Genomic DNA, 18,739 nt, shown 5'->3' on the forward strand with positions numbered 1-18,739 from the left:
TTATAATTATCTAAGGGCATGGATCTGGGGGGGGTGGACCTTATTTAATAAGAAGCTGTATTTGTGGTCATCAGAGATGAAATGCCTTGAGTCATAGTGAATATTAGGCTTATGAGTTGTCATCCCCGATCGCTCAGTACTGAGGTGCTGCTGTGGATGTGACTGTACAGTACTTGGCATTCCCACATTTATTACTCTTAAATGTACATGTTATTGCTCTTAGGTAATGCAGCATCATGCATCACCATGGCATCAGTGCAAATCATTCTGATTCATTTGAGAATATAACAAATTAGCACAGACTAGCAGTCTAACCACAGACACAGATTAATGGATGGAAGAAGAACTAGAAAAAAGTTAGTGCCTTTAATGACTTGCAAAGTTTTGATGTTTAATGGAGAAAAAATGTGAAAAAACCTTTGTGAGATACCAGATCACAACAGCATAATATCCCTTTTCTCATTTGTTCAGCTTTCTCAGCAACCAGATGAATCTTTTGGTAAGTCCAGTCCAAAGACTGGTTCTGGTAAACAGAAAAATATGATTAATGCAGAAGGATTTGGTGGACTATGATAATAAAGTATATGGGCCACAAGCCAGTGAATTGGATGGTTAGAACTCCATGCCCAGCAGGGGTTTCTATCACGGCTACCCTCAACAACGGTCACATGTAGATTGCCCTTTTGAAATTTAAGAGACTGTCATGATGCTGAACGACAGCCTGATCAAGAAAGAAAGAAAGAAAGAAAGAAAGAAAGAAAGAAAGAAAGAAAGAAAATATAAGATAAAAACACTGTACAAAGTGTTGTCTTAGACACATGTAAAATACCTTCATTATTTACTTCAAGGGCATGATAAATATTAGGCCCATGAGTTGGCTATTGTATGTAATCTACTTCTTCAGTTCTTGAATCTGTCAGAACTGCCAAATTAGTGTTTACATCAAGTAAAAACAGTAAGAATATCTGTGTGAACAAAAGATTGTAAGACAAATCTGAATTTCTACTCCATTCATTCATCTTTCAGCTTAAGTCCTTGAGCTTCCTGTTATCTGAACTTGGCTCACCATCGAATCATAGAATTGTAGTGTTGGAAGGCAACCCCGAGGGTTATCTAATATAACCCCCTGCAGTGCAGGAATCTTAACTAAATCAAATATGACAGATGGCCATCCAACCTCTGTTTAAAAGCCTCCAATGAAGGAGAGTTCACCACTTCTCATGGAGGACCGTCCCACTGTCTCTTCCTGTCATAAAGTTCTCCCTGATGTTTAGTCAAAATCTCCTTTCTTGTAAATGGTTTGGGTTCTAACCTCCGGAGCAAGAGAATATAAGCTTGCTCCATTTCCCATGTGACAGCACTTTAGATATTTTAAGATGGCTGTCATATCTCCTCTCAGTCTCCTCTTTACCAGGCTAAACATACCCAATTCCCTCAGCTGTTCCTCATAAGGCTTGGTTTCCAGACACTTTATCATCCTGGTCGCTCTCCAACACAACCAACTTTTCTCATTTCTTTGTGTTTTTCTTTCAAGGGAAGGACATTATCTAAGTAGCAGGGCACATGTTCTGTGTGCAAAAGGTCACAGGTCCAGTCCCTGGCATTTCCAGGTGGGGCAGAGGAAGACTGGAACCCTAGAGAACCACTGCCAGTCAATGTAGACTGAGCTGAATGATCTGATTCAGTATAAGGCAGTTTTCTTTGTCTTTCCCTCCTTGTTTGCATTAAATTCTAGCTTTTGCATACAGCACCCATGTGTATGAACTTACAGCTATTAAAATGTTTTGAACGCTCCCAGAGGCACAAAGCAAACTTGTACATTGTGCCCGGTCCTCCTCCATAGCAAATACTACAGCATCAGACCTCCTTCACATCTGTTCCATCTTATGCTGCCATGCCTCTCCCACTTTTCCTGGCTGCTGTTGCCATCATGCTGTAGTTGCTATAGATATTAATATTAATGTTTTGCTCCTGTGTATTCTTTCACAAAACATGTATAGTGTTAGAGGCGTAACTTAGCTTTCATTTCTGAAGTGAGACAATTTGCTTCTGAAACAGGTGATCTCTAGTGGTATCTATAATAGAAGCATACACAGTAATATTAGGATGAAAATGACTTTGCAATTTTTACAAAAACCTTGTGGGATATAGGATGGTGATTATTCCCCTTTTGCAGATAGAAACTTATTCCAACGGATAATGACTTATCCAACAGGCAGTGCTTAGTATGCCCATAGAATCATAGAAGTGTAGAGTTGGAAGAAATCATCTAGTCCAACCCTTTGCAATGCAGGAATATGCAGCTGTCCCATATGGGGATCAAACCTGCAACCTGGGCCTTATCAGCACCATGCTCTAACCAACTGAGCTAAGACTTCTTTTGAGCTGTTTGTGGACTGATTTCTCTTCCAAGTACTTGCTATTTTAACATGGAGTTTTTATAATGGGGTAATTTCTGTCTTTAGAACATGAATCGTCTCATAATACAGAAATAGTGGTGATAGTATATTCGGAATTTTTTTTTAAAAAAAGTATTTCCCTTAGGCAGAAGAAATATCTTTAGAAATAGTGATGATAGTATATTCAGATTTTTTTTAAGTACTTCCCTTAGGCAGAAGATATATCTTTAGAATGTATGTATAAGCTAACCCAAGGCTTCTACATCCTTTCTTCATTTTCTCCACTATATTTCTCTGTTTTGTAGTTCCTCCCCTTCTGCAGATTCCATGGAATAGTGGGGGTGGGGGTGGGGGAATCTTTTACATTTTATTTTATTTTTTTATTAAAATGAAATCAGCCAACTTCTGTTTGTTGGCACCCCTGGATTGCTCTCGCTTAGATAAATTGGAAGCAGGGAAGGCTCCTAGTGGGTACAAAGAAGACTCCTGCAGATGGAGGCTGCGTCTCATCCTGAGAAGGCTGGGGCTGACTACAAAAATAGCAAAGGATTAAAAAGCAGTGCCATCATTAGTGTGTGTGTGTGTGTTGTATGGAGATATCAAGATCAAGAACGCTGCAAAGGGAAATGCCTTTCTTGCTAATTAGTGGAGTTCCCCTCCCCTTTATCCGCAGTGGGTGTTAATCACTAATAGCCTTTCTATAGCTGCATCTCTCATCAGGTGGCTCCCCGGCACTCTACTCCAAAGCTTTGTGGATTCAGAGAGGAGAACAGTTGCACAGAAACTCTGAGAACTTAATATTTATGACAACAACATTTAAGAACATCTACATTTTCTCAGGTGGCGCTGTGGGTTAAAGCCTCAGCGGCTAGGACTTGCCGATCGAAAGGTCGGCGGTTCGAATCCCTGCGGCGGGGTGCGCTCCCGCTGCTCGGTCCCAGCGCCTGCCAACCTAGCAGTTCAAAAGCACCTCCGGGTGCAAGTAGATAAATAGGGACCGCTTACCAGCGGGAAGGTAAACGGCGTTTCCGTGTGCGGCTCTGGCTCGCCAGAGCAGCGATGTCACGCTGGCCACGTGACCCGGAAGTGTCTCCGGACAGCGCTGGCCCCTGGCCTCTTAAGTGAGATGGGCGCACAACCCCAGAGTCTGTCAAGACTGGCCCGTACGGGCAGGGGTACCTTTACCTTTACCTTTACCTACATTTTCTCAGTTACCTGCATGTATCTGAGACATTACAATACCAGTTCGAGTTACAGAGTTCACATCTCAATTCGGTCAGTCAAAGGGTTACTCAACTTCAACCGTTTGCTTGCATCTATAGTTCGTATGGCCCTGCTTACTGTTCATGTATTCCAGATCTGTAAATATGCTGTCGATGGACCCCTGCCTTGTTCTTTCTTGTTTGTGCACATAATGGAGTTATACCAGAAGGTGTCTTGAAACTAGTCGAAAAAGACTTTATCTTCATAAGCTCTTTTTGTGTGTGTGTTATTTGTGTATTATTCACTTCCTTGACTTGATAGAAAAGGGCCACTCCTTTTTTTCTGGACGGACGCAGGGGTACATGTACCCTTAAACATTTTGTGAATCTTTGTACTTTTGTCCATTTACTGTGTTTATTTTCCCCGATTTGAACTATAAAATGATGATTTTCTTGAGTCAAAATAAGAGTACCCCTAAACATTTTTTGAGGGGGGAAAGCACTGCATACCTTTATCTGTTTTTGCTCCCAGCAAACCTCTAAACTCCAAGGACCTCAGAGCTCATCCTGCCTGTGCCTTAAGACCTTCAGAGGAGGTTCTTTTCCACATAACCATTCCTGGGGAAGTGTGTTCATACATTGAGATGAGAAAGGGCCTCTCTCTGTAGTGATGCCCCATTGGTATAATACCCTGCCCTGAGAAAGCCATTTCCCTTCCCCAGGCAAATGGAGTTGCGGGCTGGACATGACCCCGCCCTGTGTGCTAGCCCCCGCGTCATAGGGAGTCCCTTCCGCGTCACGCCCTAGGTGGAACAATCCAGTTGGCCAGGGGGCGTGGCATGCTCTATGTGAGCAGTCTGCCAGCGGGAACTCGCCTCTTTTTCTGGTTCCCACTCACGCAGTTCTCCCACCATCCCTTCCTAAGATTAAGCTCTTAATCCTTTGACCTTGCTGCGGACCTTGGTTGGTCGCCTGTTGAAGGGGCGTGGTAGGAATATTTTCTGCTTGGAAAATTGGCACCTCCTATTTCAAGGGTATTCCGTTAAAGGAATCCAGGGGGTGTGGCCCCATCTGAAGCCCTGGTGGGGGCTAGGGCCATGGCACAACCTCTGTTGGTGACCCTGGGGGAGTTCCTAGTTGATGTGCATCAACAGGGCTCCCCCTACTGGTGGTTAACCCTTCTGAGACTTCCTGCAGGCGGCCAGGAGTTAGATATAGTCGGTTCGGTTCCAATGCCTAAGCCAATATCACTCACATCCTGTAACCAATAAAGATGTGGCCTTTTTTAGGCCATTAACCTAAAATAAAGTCAAGTGTCTTTATTCCAGCAAAGGGGAAGGGTTTGGGGCCTTGCCACGCAAGCACACTTGTTATCCTTTCAGCATTGAGGGAAAGACTTACAACTGTTTGCTCAGGCATTTTCACTTTTTTTTTTGTAAGAACTAATTTGTGATAGTTAGTCTGCTTTGCTGTTTTAACTGTTTTCTTTGTTTGGATTGGTTTTTATGTAATTCTGTGCAGTTTTTAATTTGTATCCCACTTTGAGATCTACTGAGATGAAGGGCGGTCCATAAATGCTTGTAATAACTAAATGAAGGATTCCCTAGAATCACAACAGCCTGTGAGACAACAACCTGGCCCAGTCCTCAAGGCAGCATGTGCATGTAATGAAAGCCCAACAGCTGCTTTGACAATGGAAATGCAACTCTGGAAGGGATGTGTGATGTGGAGCAGAGTAGACATCAAGGGAAGGGGATTTTGATTAACCCTTCCACTGCCTGTTGCTTCTCCACTCTCTTTCGCCACATGTACAGAAAATCTCTTCTCCATATTTCTTCCTCCCAAATCAGCAGTCTTAGGCATCAAACACATGGCGATGAGCAATAGGCCAGGGCATATTTGCCTCGCTGCTTTAACCAGCCTTGTAACTCTTGGCATGAATAATTCTGTAATGCTGAAACCACATAGATCTATAGGACTCTATTGTAAGACACTTAGGAAAAGTATTTCAGAGAAATGGGGCGATTTTTCTCCCAGCTGGAAAGAGTTGTTAATTTTTTTATGTACTGAAAAACAAGGTCAATATTTTTGTAACACTTTAATTGCTTTTATAAAAGAAATGGACTAAACATAGCTCACAAGTGTTGTCTCGAATTATGTTTCCAATAGCAGCAGGAGAAACATAATTAAGATGTATGACTTTTGTAAATGGTTGGGAAGTATGAATGGGTTAAATAACAGACTAATTAATGTGGGGTGTTTTGTGGGGGAGGGTTAAGGCATTTTATTACTGTTTGTATATTCATTTAAATCAGCTTTCCTGTCAAGACATGTGAAATTACTCTGTAGGCAGATTTGGTGATTCAGTTTTGATTAATGTAACACTGCAAACGTCCATAGGATGAAACTGTGTGTGTCTGTGTGTTTTCTTGCGGACTAGAAAATGGGGTCTCAGCATATATCTAAACTTGTATTTTGGCAGCCTTTTAAAGGACACTGGCATTTCAGCACCTAATTGGCTTCATTATTTTTTTGTGTCCCAGATTTAAATGCTGTAATATGAAAGGGTACCTCTGTGCTGGACTTGAATATCCCTCTCTAATTACCCAGCAGTTGCTGCCTTGTATTTTCAACATTTCTTTCACTCGGATACGAAGTTTCTCAATGGCTCTAGTAATACTAATCATGGATTATAACCTTGTTTTTACAGGTGACCTGCAACTGTTTCAGCATTAGCAATGGAGAGATGCAGAATGTTGGTGTTGGCCTTTATCCCAGGTACTGTGGGCATTCCTTAACTCATAAGCAAAACCTCCAGGATTCTAGTTCTATTGCACAGAGATGCACTCAGTCCCAGGCTTCGGGGGGGGGGGGAGAAACAGGTACTGTAATGAATCAAGAAATTTTAGAAATGAAAACAATTCACAGGAAAATTCCTGTGTTCCCTCCCCCCTGCCTTGGATAATTCAGCTGCATGGCACTGGAGCCTGTTGAATTCCCAGCATTCAGAGTTGGGAAGGGAGCATCAGACAGAAGGTTATATCCAATGTTAATAATACTCAGAGTAGACCTATTGGAATTAGTAGACAGAACTAACCCAAGTCTATTAATTTCCATGGGTCTACTGTATGTAAAACTTGGTTGAACACAACCCATAATATTGTATATTTGAAGAAGACCCTTTCTACCACTAGAGGGAACTGAAATTAATGAGCACGCAACTTGCAGTACATTGAAGCAAACACCTCTTTGGCATTGGGTGATGGTAGGAAGGGGCATAAATGCCATCAGTGACCATTGGCCACAAGTGATGATGATGATTTTAATTCATTGCCTGCCCTTTACCTTGTTGTCCCAGAACGGGTTATAGCCATTTAAAACAGTTCAAAACAACTTACAATCTCAAAAATAGGGTGAGTCCTACAATATACATCCCAAGTGTCAAAAGCCAGGGAAAGGTGGCGACAACACCAAACTTTGTAAGTATCTGTCTTGGAATTAAAACTTGCCTTGCTTTTAGTATTTGGCTGCGTAGATTCCATGTCTCCCAGCAGAGTGTGTAAACCAAGTACCCCACTTCCTTCTTGGTGTCTTCAGCACTGCAGCAGCAGCAGCCCAGGCACAAGAGAACCTGGGAAATGTAACTTTCCAATGTACCTGAGTTCTTGATGTGGATGTCAGGTGCCATGGAAACTACATTTGCCTCCCTTTGCACTGGGCCTAAAATACTGCTGACAAGCATTCAAGACACCAGGGAGGGAATGAGGAGTGGAGGCTTCTCTAGTCAAACTTCATATTTGCTCCTGGACACCTTTTCCTTTAAACCGATGTTGTTTTCCTTCCTTAGCATGTCTTTGCTGAACAACAGTTGTGATCCCAACTGCGTGATTGTCTTTGAGGGTCCCCGGCTCCACCTCTGCTCCATCCGGGACATTGAGATGGGTGAAGAGGTAATTAGCTTGTTCTCTCTTCCGTCACAGACACCTGCAGCGGTTGCATCTCCTTAAATAACTTCCAGACTGCAGGGCCACCAGCTTTAACACTTTGATGATATATTGATGCTTCTTCCTATCTCGTAGCTATCAGGAAGAAGATGATAAAGGGAATCTTCTCTTCACACTGTCTGGGTCTCATAATCATTACCTCTCATAAATCACTGGCAGTCTTGATGAATTCTTCTCCCTCCATTCCTCCTCTAGGCACTTCATTTTGGTTGTATTTGAGTGCCTTTACCCTGATAAAAAACACTTACGATACTTCTGGGTGGAATGCTGCATTCACTAAATCATTGCAACAATAAGCATTTGTCAGATTGAAACCATGCTGAAGCAGTAAACCTTTCATTGGCAAGAAAAGCAACAAGGCAGGGGTCGTTTCCTTGTTGGTTTTATTAAAAATGACTTGGAGAAATGCCCTTCCCAAATGATTTGTGTTTCTTATCAGAGAACTGTTTCTCACCATTTTCTTTTTCAAATATGGGCATATCCTATGCATGCCCTCAGAAGATTGCTACTTGGAAAATAAAATCTGGTTGAAATAAATAAATAAATTTTAAAAATTGTCCAGTAGCACCTTAGAGACCAACCAAGTTTGTTCTGGGCATAAGCTTTAGTGTGCATGCGTATCTGAACCAATCTACCTGAATATAATATGGTGTTGAGTTCACAGACTTCATCTCTTGGGCTTGCTGTCTAATGCTGGATCTCAGCAAAGTTTATGGGTAGCTCCTTTTATCTGAGTCACAGTTTTAGTTGTTTATTCCAACAAAAGTCCAACTCCACTGTTGGTTGTTGTTGTACATTAAAACATCTCACTCAGTAGTAGTGATACAAGAATAAATAGCATTGGTGTTAAGGTTGCAGTAAAAATACTCGAAACATATGAGCTTGGAGCCAGACTAAATTAGCTGCACATAGCTCCCACTAAAATCAGTGGGACACCACTTAGTCAGGATTAACCTTTCACATTCCAGTGGGGCCCAAATTAGCACAGATTGAACACAGGATTTTTAAGCATAGGATAGAACTATTACTCTTTAAAATTATGAAATGTCACAGCTAGGTTCAGTGGGGCCTTAAGTATGGATTGGGAAGGGAGAGTCCTTTCCAAAAGGGAGTCAGCTAAATTCCCTGTATTCTGAAGGATAATCACACATTACACAAATTACACATACAAATTAGACATATAGTCCCAAGGCACATGCAGATTGTCCATGAAACCAAACTTCTCAATGACACCCTGCCTTTCTGTCCTTATCTATAAACTTGCTAAGAGTCTCTAAATCCAGTCTTTGGAAGATGCCACTGACTTTAATGACTAGGCAAAATTACCCAAACCTGGTCACAACCAGATTGACCTTTTTCTGAGTTATTTTCTCCTGTGGTTCCATCCAATGCAGCCCTCTTAGTCTGCAATCCTTTATCCGCTTACCTGAGAATAAGTCCCATTGAATTCTTGAGTAGACATGCCTACAATCATACAGTTAGTTAAAGGGAATCTCCTGGAAGTCACAGCAGTACAGTACTGCTAAAGGCAGAATCAGCAAGGATAAGAAGACAAGCTTAACATTCTTGTTCTGTGATGAAGCAATAGGACCCCTTTCTGGCCCATATATAACTGGGTTTAATATAAGGAAGACTGAAACCACTATAGAACAGCTGTAGTTATTTGACAGTGTCTGCTTCTAATTACAAGGCTACTTGAGTCTCAAATCTGATCCTAGTCACTCAGAAGCAATTATAACACCTCAACCTTGTTAGAGTGGGAGCTCCAGTTTTCATTTTTCTGCCATGTCCGGCTCCAAATGTTTTAACTCTTTCTGTGTTTGGAAAGAGAGAGAAAAAGGAAAAATACAAAGTTGGGAACAAAAAGCAGAAAGCCCTAATGGCCTGCCTGCAGACCATTGTGACTCATTCATGAATAAATTCAACTTCTTGCTACATTTAAAAGAAATCAAATATTTAGTTGGCTTCTGTTCTAAAGATTCCGTAACTCTGAGTTAAGCAATCTCAATGTTTCACTTACATTTGAATTGCCATTCAGCCTTGGCTCTGCTCGAACCAATTCTGCTGCTCCCTTGGGGTGGCTATCTAATTCTATGCACTCTATAAATCTTCATGTTCAGCATATAGTATTCATATAATAACCAGAGCACCAGGCGCAGGTATTTCAAACCTATCTGCACTGAATTAAAGCCTATTAGCCAATGCTTGTCACATTTCATATCTTTAAATGAATAGTCTTCTTCAGTTATCAGAACAGACAGTCTTGCAGAGTAAGTTCACCATCCAACCACCTTTGATTAACCCTCCACTAACAAGAAAAAATGCTGGGGGTTTTTTTTTTAATAAAACCTGCAGCTGGGACTGGGAGAACAGTATTTTCTATGAATAGATATTCCCTTTTTGGTAACACAGTGAATAATATTTTACAAATTAATAATGTATTAAGGAATCCCAATTTGTTTTATGGATGATACAGCTTCCTGAACACATTAATGTCCACACCATCAAAAATATAATTGGATATCTCTTATGCTTTTGATCGCTACCAAAAAATAACTTGTACAGGTTAGAATCCCACCAAAATAAGCTTTGAGTAAGAATAAAAATGATGAATGAAGCACAGTGTGCCCTCTTCAAAGCAGTTAAGGAGTTGTTAAGCATCCTTGAATCTATGGCTGCAGAATCTATGGCTGCTATTCAGAAAACTTCTTTCTTTTCTTCTTCTTTGGCCATCACTTGTAGCTGAGTAAGAGTCACTTATGGACTCACTGTTAAGACCGTTTTCATGGAAGACAAATGGTCTTAATAGTGAGTCTATAAGTGATTGTGGAGTACAATTCTGGATCCACATGTCCTTCCATACTGGGAACATACAGTAGGTTTCTGGGCAGGAGTTGTTCATGATGAGGGTTTGCCAAACGTGCCTTCCTCTTAGCTCATATCTCCTTTTTGCCCTGAGTTTCTGCTTCTTCAAAGTCCACCACACCTTTGGTAAAGGCTGTTTTCCAGTTGGAGCGCTCGCAAGCCAGTGTTTCCCAGTTATCAGTGCTTATACTACATTTTTTAAGATTTGCCTTGAGAGCATCTTTAAACCTCTTTTGTTGGTCACTGGTATTTCGCTTTCCATTCTTAAGTTGGGAATAGAGTAGTTGCTTTGGAAGATGATAACCAGGCACCCAGACAACATGACCTGTTCAGCGAAGTTGATGTTGGAAGAATCATTGCTTTGACACTGGTGATCTTTGCTTCTTCTAGTACACTGGCATTAGTTCGCCTATTTTCCCAAGTGATGTGTTAAATTTTTCAGGCACGGTTGATGGAATCTTTCTAGGAGTTGGAGATGGCGTTTATAAGTGGTCCATGTTTCACAAGCGTACAGTAAAGTTGGTAGTACAATAGCTTTATAAACGAGCATTTTGTGAATGTAATGATAAACTAGGTTATCATTTGAATAAGCCCCAGGCTCATACGCTCCCCCTCTCAGAAACTTTTGCTTCTCTTGTTAATTAACCCCAGTTTTGCATTACAGTGGACCCTCTGGATACGAATGTAATTCATTCCAGGGGTCCATACATACCCTGAAAAATTCGCAAGTAGAGGTGCCGCTTCTGCACACACATGCGCCGTGATAGAGCGCTTCTGCGCATGCGTGTGTGGCGAAACCAGGTGAAATACACTTCCGGGTTTGCCTCGTTTGCAACCCGAAAGTTACATTACCCAAAGGTCACGTAACCCGAGAGTCCACTGTATATCCAAACTCAGATAACCTGTGGTTAGTCTTTAAAAAAGGTAAATGACCCCTGACAGTTAAGTCCAGTCACAGACGACTCTGGGGTTGCGGTACTCATCTGGCTTTACAGGCTGAGGGAGCTGGTGTTTGTCCGCAGACAGTTTTTTCTCTGGCGAAACCAGAGCAGCGCACGGAAATGCCGTTTACCTTCCCGCCGGAGCGGTACCTATTTATCTACAGTGGTACCTCGGGTTACCGTTGTGGGGATTCGAACAGCTGACCTTCTGATCAGCAAGCCCAAGAGGCACAGTGGTTTAGACCCATGCCACCCGTGTCCCCTGTGGTTAGTCTTAGCTATAGCCTATTGAAACAAACCAACATCAGGACTTAGTCTACCAAATTGGCTTGTTTCAGTCAGAGTTTAAGCTTCAGACATAACACTAAACTGGGGTTTATTTGAAAGCAGAAGTAAAAGCTCTGTACCTCTTCCATGTGCCAGAGCCAGAGTAAGAGCCAAATGGAGCTCATCCATGATATTTGCATCAAACATTTCTTCTATGGGCAGGGTGAGGAACAGTGGGATTCCTCCCATTTTATTCTCACAACTGATCCTGTGTGGTTGGTTAGGTTGTCATTCATGGATGTATCTGTTGTCATTCATAGATGATTGCATGATACTTTAAACTTAGGATCCCTCGTATTTTAGCAGCGGATAATATGCAATCTTTTGTCAAATTACCACAGAATTTCCCCTGCTTTGTTGTCTGCAGCTCACCATCAGCTATATTGAAACAATGATGCCTACTCCTGATCGTCAGCAGCACCTGAAGCGCCAATATTGTTTTGAATGTGACTGCCCTATGTGCCATTCACAAAGCAAGGTGAGTTGTTTGAGCCCACTTCTGGGCAGCACAATAGATACACAGTTTCATGCCTTTCTGATGGTGCCCTCGGGGTCTAACTGCAAATGGCCTTTGGCTTTGTATCTGCTTTTATTCTGAAAAAATACCCATATGAATGAAAGAATAGCAATAAATAAGTATCAGTTCAAAGGATGAGACTATGGGTTGACTCTTCTGCTGACTTTTAGGGGCTGGCGTTTCTTATCGCCTTTACGAAATAAAGAAATGAACAGATTTTTATTTTGTCCAACATATCCAAAACAAGAGGAATTGTAATTTATGCTAATCCAAAGTTAGATCCGAAATTATTATTTAAGGATGAAGAAGGCAGAATTGTAGGAGTGCAAATAATATATGAAAGAGAGAAAATAATTGTAATAGGAATCTACACCCCAAATTGAAAGAAAGGTAGAATTTTACAAATTACTGGAGGAAAGATTATTGGATTGTAGTAATGAAAATATAGCACTACTAGGCGATTTCAATAGAGTAACCTCATTAGAACTAGATAGAACAGCGAGAGAGAAAGAATAAAAAAGAGAAGACTACCACAGACCTCCTTTCAGGTGGTGGATAATCTGAATTTAAACGATGTTTGGAAACTTAAACACCCGAACGAGAAGTACCGTATTTTTCGCCCTATAGGACGCATTTTTCCCCTCCAAAAATGAAGGGGAAATGTGTGTGCGTCCTATGGGGTGAATGCAGGCTTTCGCTGAAGCCTGGAGAGGGAGAGGGGTTGGTGCGCACCGACCCCTCTCGCTCTCCAGGCTTCAGGAGAGCCCCAGCGCCAGCCCCATAAGGTCGGGGGACAGCGGGGAGGCGGAACGCCACCATCCCGCTGTCTCCCGCGTGCTTCTCTCCGCCGCCAGCCCCACAAGTTCCGGGGACAGCTAGGAGGCGCAGCACGTCTTCCCACTGTCCCCGGACCTGGTCTGAAGGCGGGCAGTGGGGAGAAGAGCGCTTCTCCCCGCTGTCGGCCCCACAAGCGCCTGGGGGGGAATAATTTTTTTTTCTTTATTTCCCCCCCAAAAAAACTTGGTGCGTCCTATGGGCCGGTGCGTCCTATGGGGCAAAAAATACGGTAATCCATGCACTTCTCAGAGGCAAAACAATCAGCAGGGAAAATAGATGGAATATGGCTGTCAAATAATTTAATATTGAAAAAACAAAGAAAAAAAAAAACCCCACAGAAATACAACCAAGATTAATTTCAGACCATAACCCAGTTATTCTAGAATTAAGAAACAGCAGGAGAACGAGATGGAGATGGAGAATGAAGGAAAATATCTTGAATGATGGAAAAATATTTTTAAAAGCACAAGACTTTAAAAGAATTTTTTGAAATAAACACAAATCAGGAAATGGACATCAGGGTGATTTGGGACGCAAGCAAGGCTTTTATGCGAGGCTTCTGTACCCAACAAAATGCCATCCAGAAGAAAATTAGAAAGAATAAAATGGAGCAAATTAGAAAAGAGATAAATATAAATGAGAAAGAACTAGCCAAAAACCCAAAGAATGAGACTGCAAAGCAAAGCAGTTATAAATACAAAGAAGGCAGATGAAGCCGCAGTGAAGTGGTGGGAAGTCACTTGTGAAGAAATACGGATACTGTCTGGTCTATATATGTACACAGTATATGTAAAAAAAGAAAAGAAAGGGCTGAATATGTACCGTATTTTTCGCCCTATAGGACGCACTTTTTCCCCTCCAAAAATGAAGGGGAAATGTGTGTGCGTCCTATGGGGCGAATGCAGGCTTTCACTGAAGCCTGGAGAGCGAAGGGGGTCAGTGCGCACCGACCCCTCTCGCTCTCCAGGCTTCAGGAAGCTATCCGCTAGCTGTGGGAGAGCTTGCCGGCACCCAGAAACTTGGGGCGCGCTGAACTCCGCACGCCCCAAGCTTCGGGATTAGTGCAGAGCACCTGGGGGGGAAATAATTTTTTTCCCTTTATTTCCCCCCCAAAAAACTAGGTGCATCCTATGGGCTGGTGCGTCCTATGGGGCGAAAAATATGGTATATGAATAACCAATGAAAAATCTAATAAAAAGCATTTTGAAAAAAGAAAAAGAAAAGAAATCCACATATTTGGAACTCCAGCCCTTGGAGTTACTCACATTACATTCATTAAGGCTTGTCACAAGGTATATTTTCCACTAATGAAAAGTAAACAGTGCTCTGATTCTTCCTATGGACTCTTTTGCATAGGCTTACGGTTCCACTTTTGTTGCTTTTCTTCTCTCTCTCTTTTTACAGAAGAAAATTTAATTTGTCTAGTGATAAAGTCCCTTGCAAGCTATCTTGCAGGCTTTGGTAATGCTGCTTTATCCAGAAAAAATTAAGGGCCACATGCCCAGTACTGTCATTAGTGGAGCACCTCAGACGAGTTCTAATCTGAAGTTCTTCTGTTTTTCATTTGGTAACTGTTTTTTAAATTTTAAAATCATTCCTAGACTGCTTTTCATTTCAAGGCAAAATCTCAAGGCTGTATACAACTGTAAAAAAAGAATCCACAACCCAACAGCCATATGCTTCTTGGTAGAATAGCACAGTAAAATAGCATATTGAAACATCGGCAGCATAATCCAGAGGCAATAGAAATACACCTCATTGGTCAAGAAATGTCTGTGCATCCACCATTGGCAAAACCATAGCAGAGGGGAAGACATTCCATAATGTTGGCATCACCACTGAGGAGGCCTGTGGCTTCATTGTTGCAAGAAAAAGTGACAGCTTGCGGCACAATTAACAGGGCATCTTCAAAAGGTCTTAGTGACCTAGCAGGTCTACATGGGAGAAGATGTTCCTTCTGATAACCTGACTCCAAGTTGTTTAGGGCTTTATATATTAATAACAAGACCTTAAATGCCACTTGGTAGCAAACTGGCAGCCAGTGTAGACCTGTCGGTACACATGCTATGTACATGTAGCTGGGCTCTTCACTCAACAGCCTGGCCACTACGTTCTGCACCCACTGCAAGCTTTTAAACTAGCTTCAATGGCAGCCCCACCCAGAGCACATTACAGTAATCCGTCCTTAAAGGCAACCTCTATTATCTCTGTGAATTTATTCCTATAACATGAATTTACTCAACCAAAGAATATTGACAGCATACAGGAATTCCTGGTAAAACGCTATAACCTATATTTTTTTTTCACCAGGCAGAATCCCTTTACAGTTTTTTTCTGGCTTTTAAAATCTGTAGTCAGACCTAACTCCCTTGTGTTCATCTCTGTTTTTCCCTCTGTGTGCAACTACTGAGCTGTATTGATACAATTACAGTGATTTCTTTTTTACAAACTGTTACTCCATAGGCCATGGATTTCATAAAACTGTCAGTTAATCTCTCAGTATGCAATATGTTGGGCCTGAACTCTCTTCTTTACAGTGATACCAGATTTATTTTCGTCCTTCACTGGCTCCTGGCCAGTCCTTGTGCTGAATAATTTTATGAGTGAGTGCACACTTGTGGCTATTGAAAAATCAGTTTGTAACCAATTTCCTATCACAGCTGTTTTCTGATAATTATCAGAAGATGATTAGTGCTTTTTTATTTGTTTCACATGTAATTACTATCCAAGGCATATTTTGGAGGAGTTTTGTGCAAGCAATCTATGTTAAAGTACAGTATTGTTTGATTAAGTATTTTAAGGTATAATTATTTGCGCAAAGTGATTAACCTGAGAGCACCATAGCTTATTTAACTGTAGCTGTGTTGGCAGCACAATCTGAGGCATGCTCACTTAGCAAGTCCCACGAGGGTTGCATTCAGACAGCACTTTATTCAATTTTCATGATGGTTCCTTCTCTGATAATATCCCAAGTTTTATGTGATCTTTCACATGACATAAATGCTGTGTCTGAAAATCTAGTAGAATCTAATGAAAGTTTCGAGTTCCATGTGGATTTTCAAATCCCATTAGCAGATATAGGGAGAAGATGCAAGACCAACTATTTGCTCACAACAACAACAACAACAACAACAATAATAATAATAATAAATAAAATTTATTATTTATACCCCGCCCATCTGGCTGGGTTTCCCCAGCCACTCTGGGCGGCTTCCAACAAAACACTAAAATACAATAACCTATTAAACATTAAAAGTTTCCCTAAACAGGGCTGCCTTCAGATGTCTTCTAAAAGTTTGGTAGTTATTTTTCTCTTTGACATCTGGTGGGAGGGCATTCCACAGGGCGGGTGCCACTACCAAGAAGGCCCTCTGCCTTGTTCCCTGTAACTTGGCTTCTCGCAGCGAGGGAACCACCAGAAGGCCCTTGGTGCTGGACCTCAGTGTTTGGGCAGAATGATGGGGGTGGAGACGATCCTTCAGTGGAGACTAGCAAGGAGGTGATGAGACAGCAGTGCTTACCCAGTGTCCCATCACTGGTGACACTGGAGCTTACTAAGACGGCGAGGGGCTCAGTCAGTGCAGTGCAAACGACCCAGCAGGAACATCAAATTAGCCGTGGCAGTACATTTGTGTCAACAAATTCTATGGCAACCTAGAATCTTAGAGTTGGAAGGGACCCAAGGGTCATCTGGTCCAGCCCCCTGCAATGCAGGAATCTCAGCTAAAGCATCCATGACAGATGGCCATCCAGCCTCTGTGTAAAAACCTCCAAGAATCCAACATAACTGCTGTCTTGTCCCTTTGCCTCTCAATAAGTCACGGCATTGCCAGCGATGGGAGATCAAGTAAGCACCCCTGTCCCACTGACTGCTCCCACAACTAGTCCAACTAAGAAACAGCCCAGATGGGCTGCAGATGGGTAAGGATGGGCTGATGAGAAGCTGCAAATTTCTAGTCTCTTCACCTCACAAGGAGTTATGGAAAGGGCAGGATGCAGAGCGAGGGAGGATAAGGAACCAGTGGGAAATTGTAAGCTGTGTTGTCTGCTTTCCCCCACGATGAGCAGGGCTTCCTTGGACTGATGGGAAGACAGGAAAGGTGTGCAGCCTGTGCTTCTGAAGGAAGGAAGCAGCAGCTGCCCTATACTCTGCAGAGTGTGGGACCCTGGAAACAGTGGCAGTTGATATATGTGAAAATGGGAGGGAACAGAGTTATGAATGAAGATATATGAAGCTAGCATGGACAGGAGAAAGGATGATCTGTTCATCCTTACAATTACAGACATACCTCGGGTTACAGACACTTCAGGTTTTGTTTTTTCGGGTTACGGACCCGCCAAAACCCGGAAGTACCAGAATGGGTTACTTCTGGGTTTCGGCGGTCGCACGTGCACAGAAGCGCTAAATCGCAATCCATGTGTGTGCAGACGCACCGCTGCAGGTTGTGAACCCACAGCATCCACTGTACCGATGAAAGCAAGTGGTGTGATCCAATAAGCACTGCACAGTTCTCTTTGTTGTATAGAGATGTTTGAAAACATGCAGAATGGTGCAGATTATAGGGGATGTACTTCCATCTGTGCCACTTGCCCCAAATGGTTGCTTGGGGCCTGGTGTTCATAGAATTGTACAATTGGAAGGGATCCTGAGAATCATCTCTTCCAACTCCCTGCATGCAGTATAGTGGAATATCCACTCAGGTGGATATCTCAGTTGGTTAGAGTGTGGTGCTGATAATGCCAAAGTTGCAGGTTTGATCACTGTATGGGACAGCTATGCTGCTGCTGCTGCTGCTACTGCTGTTTTATGTATTTATTTATACCCCACCCTTTTCCCTGATGGAACAGAAGGTGGCTGTTGCCATCTATATCCAAAGGAACCCATGAGTCACTCACTTTCAGTGGCGGTAGTTGTCACATAGTTACACCAAACACAATGGCCTACAGTGGTACCTTGGGATGCGAACGGGATCCGTTCCAGAGCCCTGTTCGCATCCAGAAGCAAACATAACTAGTGACGGCACGTCTGTGCACGCATTTTGAGCGCCTGCGCGAGCGGCGAAACCCGGAAGTAACGCGCTCCGTTACTTCTGGGTTGCCACGGAGCGCAACTCAAACATGCTCAACCTGAAGCATATTCTGTATTCTGGTCACAGGAACCTATGACAATGTGGTGAGGTGAGAGCAGACCTTCTTTTCTGAAACAGTCTACCCTCCCCCTGAAATTTCCATATATTTGCTTAGCATTTTAAGAATGTCTCCTACCAAAAAGTATTGCTGCTGAATTTCTGTATCAGTTATCCCTTTATAGTAAAATTAAAGCAAAACCAACACCATCGCAATGATACTCATAAAATTAAAATGCTAGATTTAACTGCACCTCCCACGTGTTTGGATAAGTTCTTTGTTTACTTGGTTTACATTTTACCAGCCCATAAATTTCAGGTTAAATCTAATGTTTTAAAAATCTTTTTGTAATTATTAGTTTGTCCATCCAGCAGCGCCCCTCCTAAAATCCCATACGTTAAATAGTAGGTTGTCATATTTTGCCTTCATAGTGTTGCAACTGAAGAGAAATTCTACAAGAGGTTTATTTTCCCCTAGAACTCTCACTACTAACGTACCTTACAAATAGCATTAGGAAAAA

At 42.2% G+C, this 18,739-nt stretch overlaps 1 protein-coding gene across 9 annotated transcripts in view; it reads left to right on the plus strand.

Annotated features, from left to right (window-relative positions):
- The window catches only part of SMYD3 (SET and MYND domain containing 3), a gene marked incomplete at its 5' end in the record, with an annotated part of 352,491 nt that overhangs the window by 260,810 nt on the left and 72,942 nt on the right, over positions 1-18,739 (plus strand). For all 9 annotated transcript variants that reach the window (XR_013836949.1, XR_013836950.1, XR_013836951.1 and 6 more), the window contains 3 exons: positions 6,312-6,379; positions 7,449-7,551; positions 12,106-12,216. Coding sequence is in view for 5 of the 9 variants with exons in the window: in XM_079969531.1 (XP_079825657.1) it covers positions 6,312-6,379; positions 7,449-7,551; positions 12,106-12,216 (282 nt within the window). The remainder of the gene's footprint in view (positions 1-6,311; positions 6,380-7,448; positions 7,552-12,105; positions 12,217-18,739) is intronic.

This window comes from Podarcis cretensis (assembly GCF_951804945.1).
Source record: "Podarcis cretensis genome assembly, chromosome: 3".
In the NCBI taxonomy this organism is placed as follows: Eukaryota; Metazoa; Chordata; class Lepidosauria; order Squamata; family Lacertidae; genus Podarcis; species Podarcis cretensis.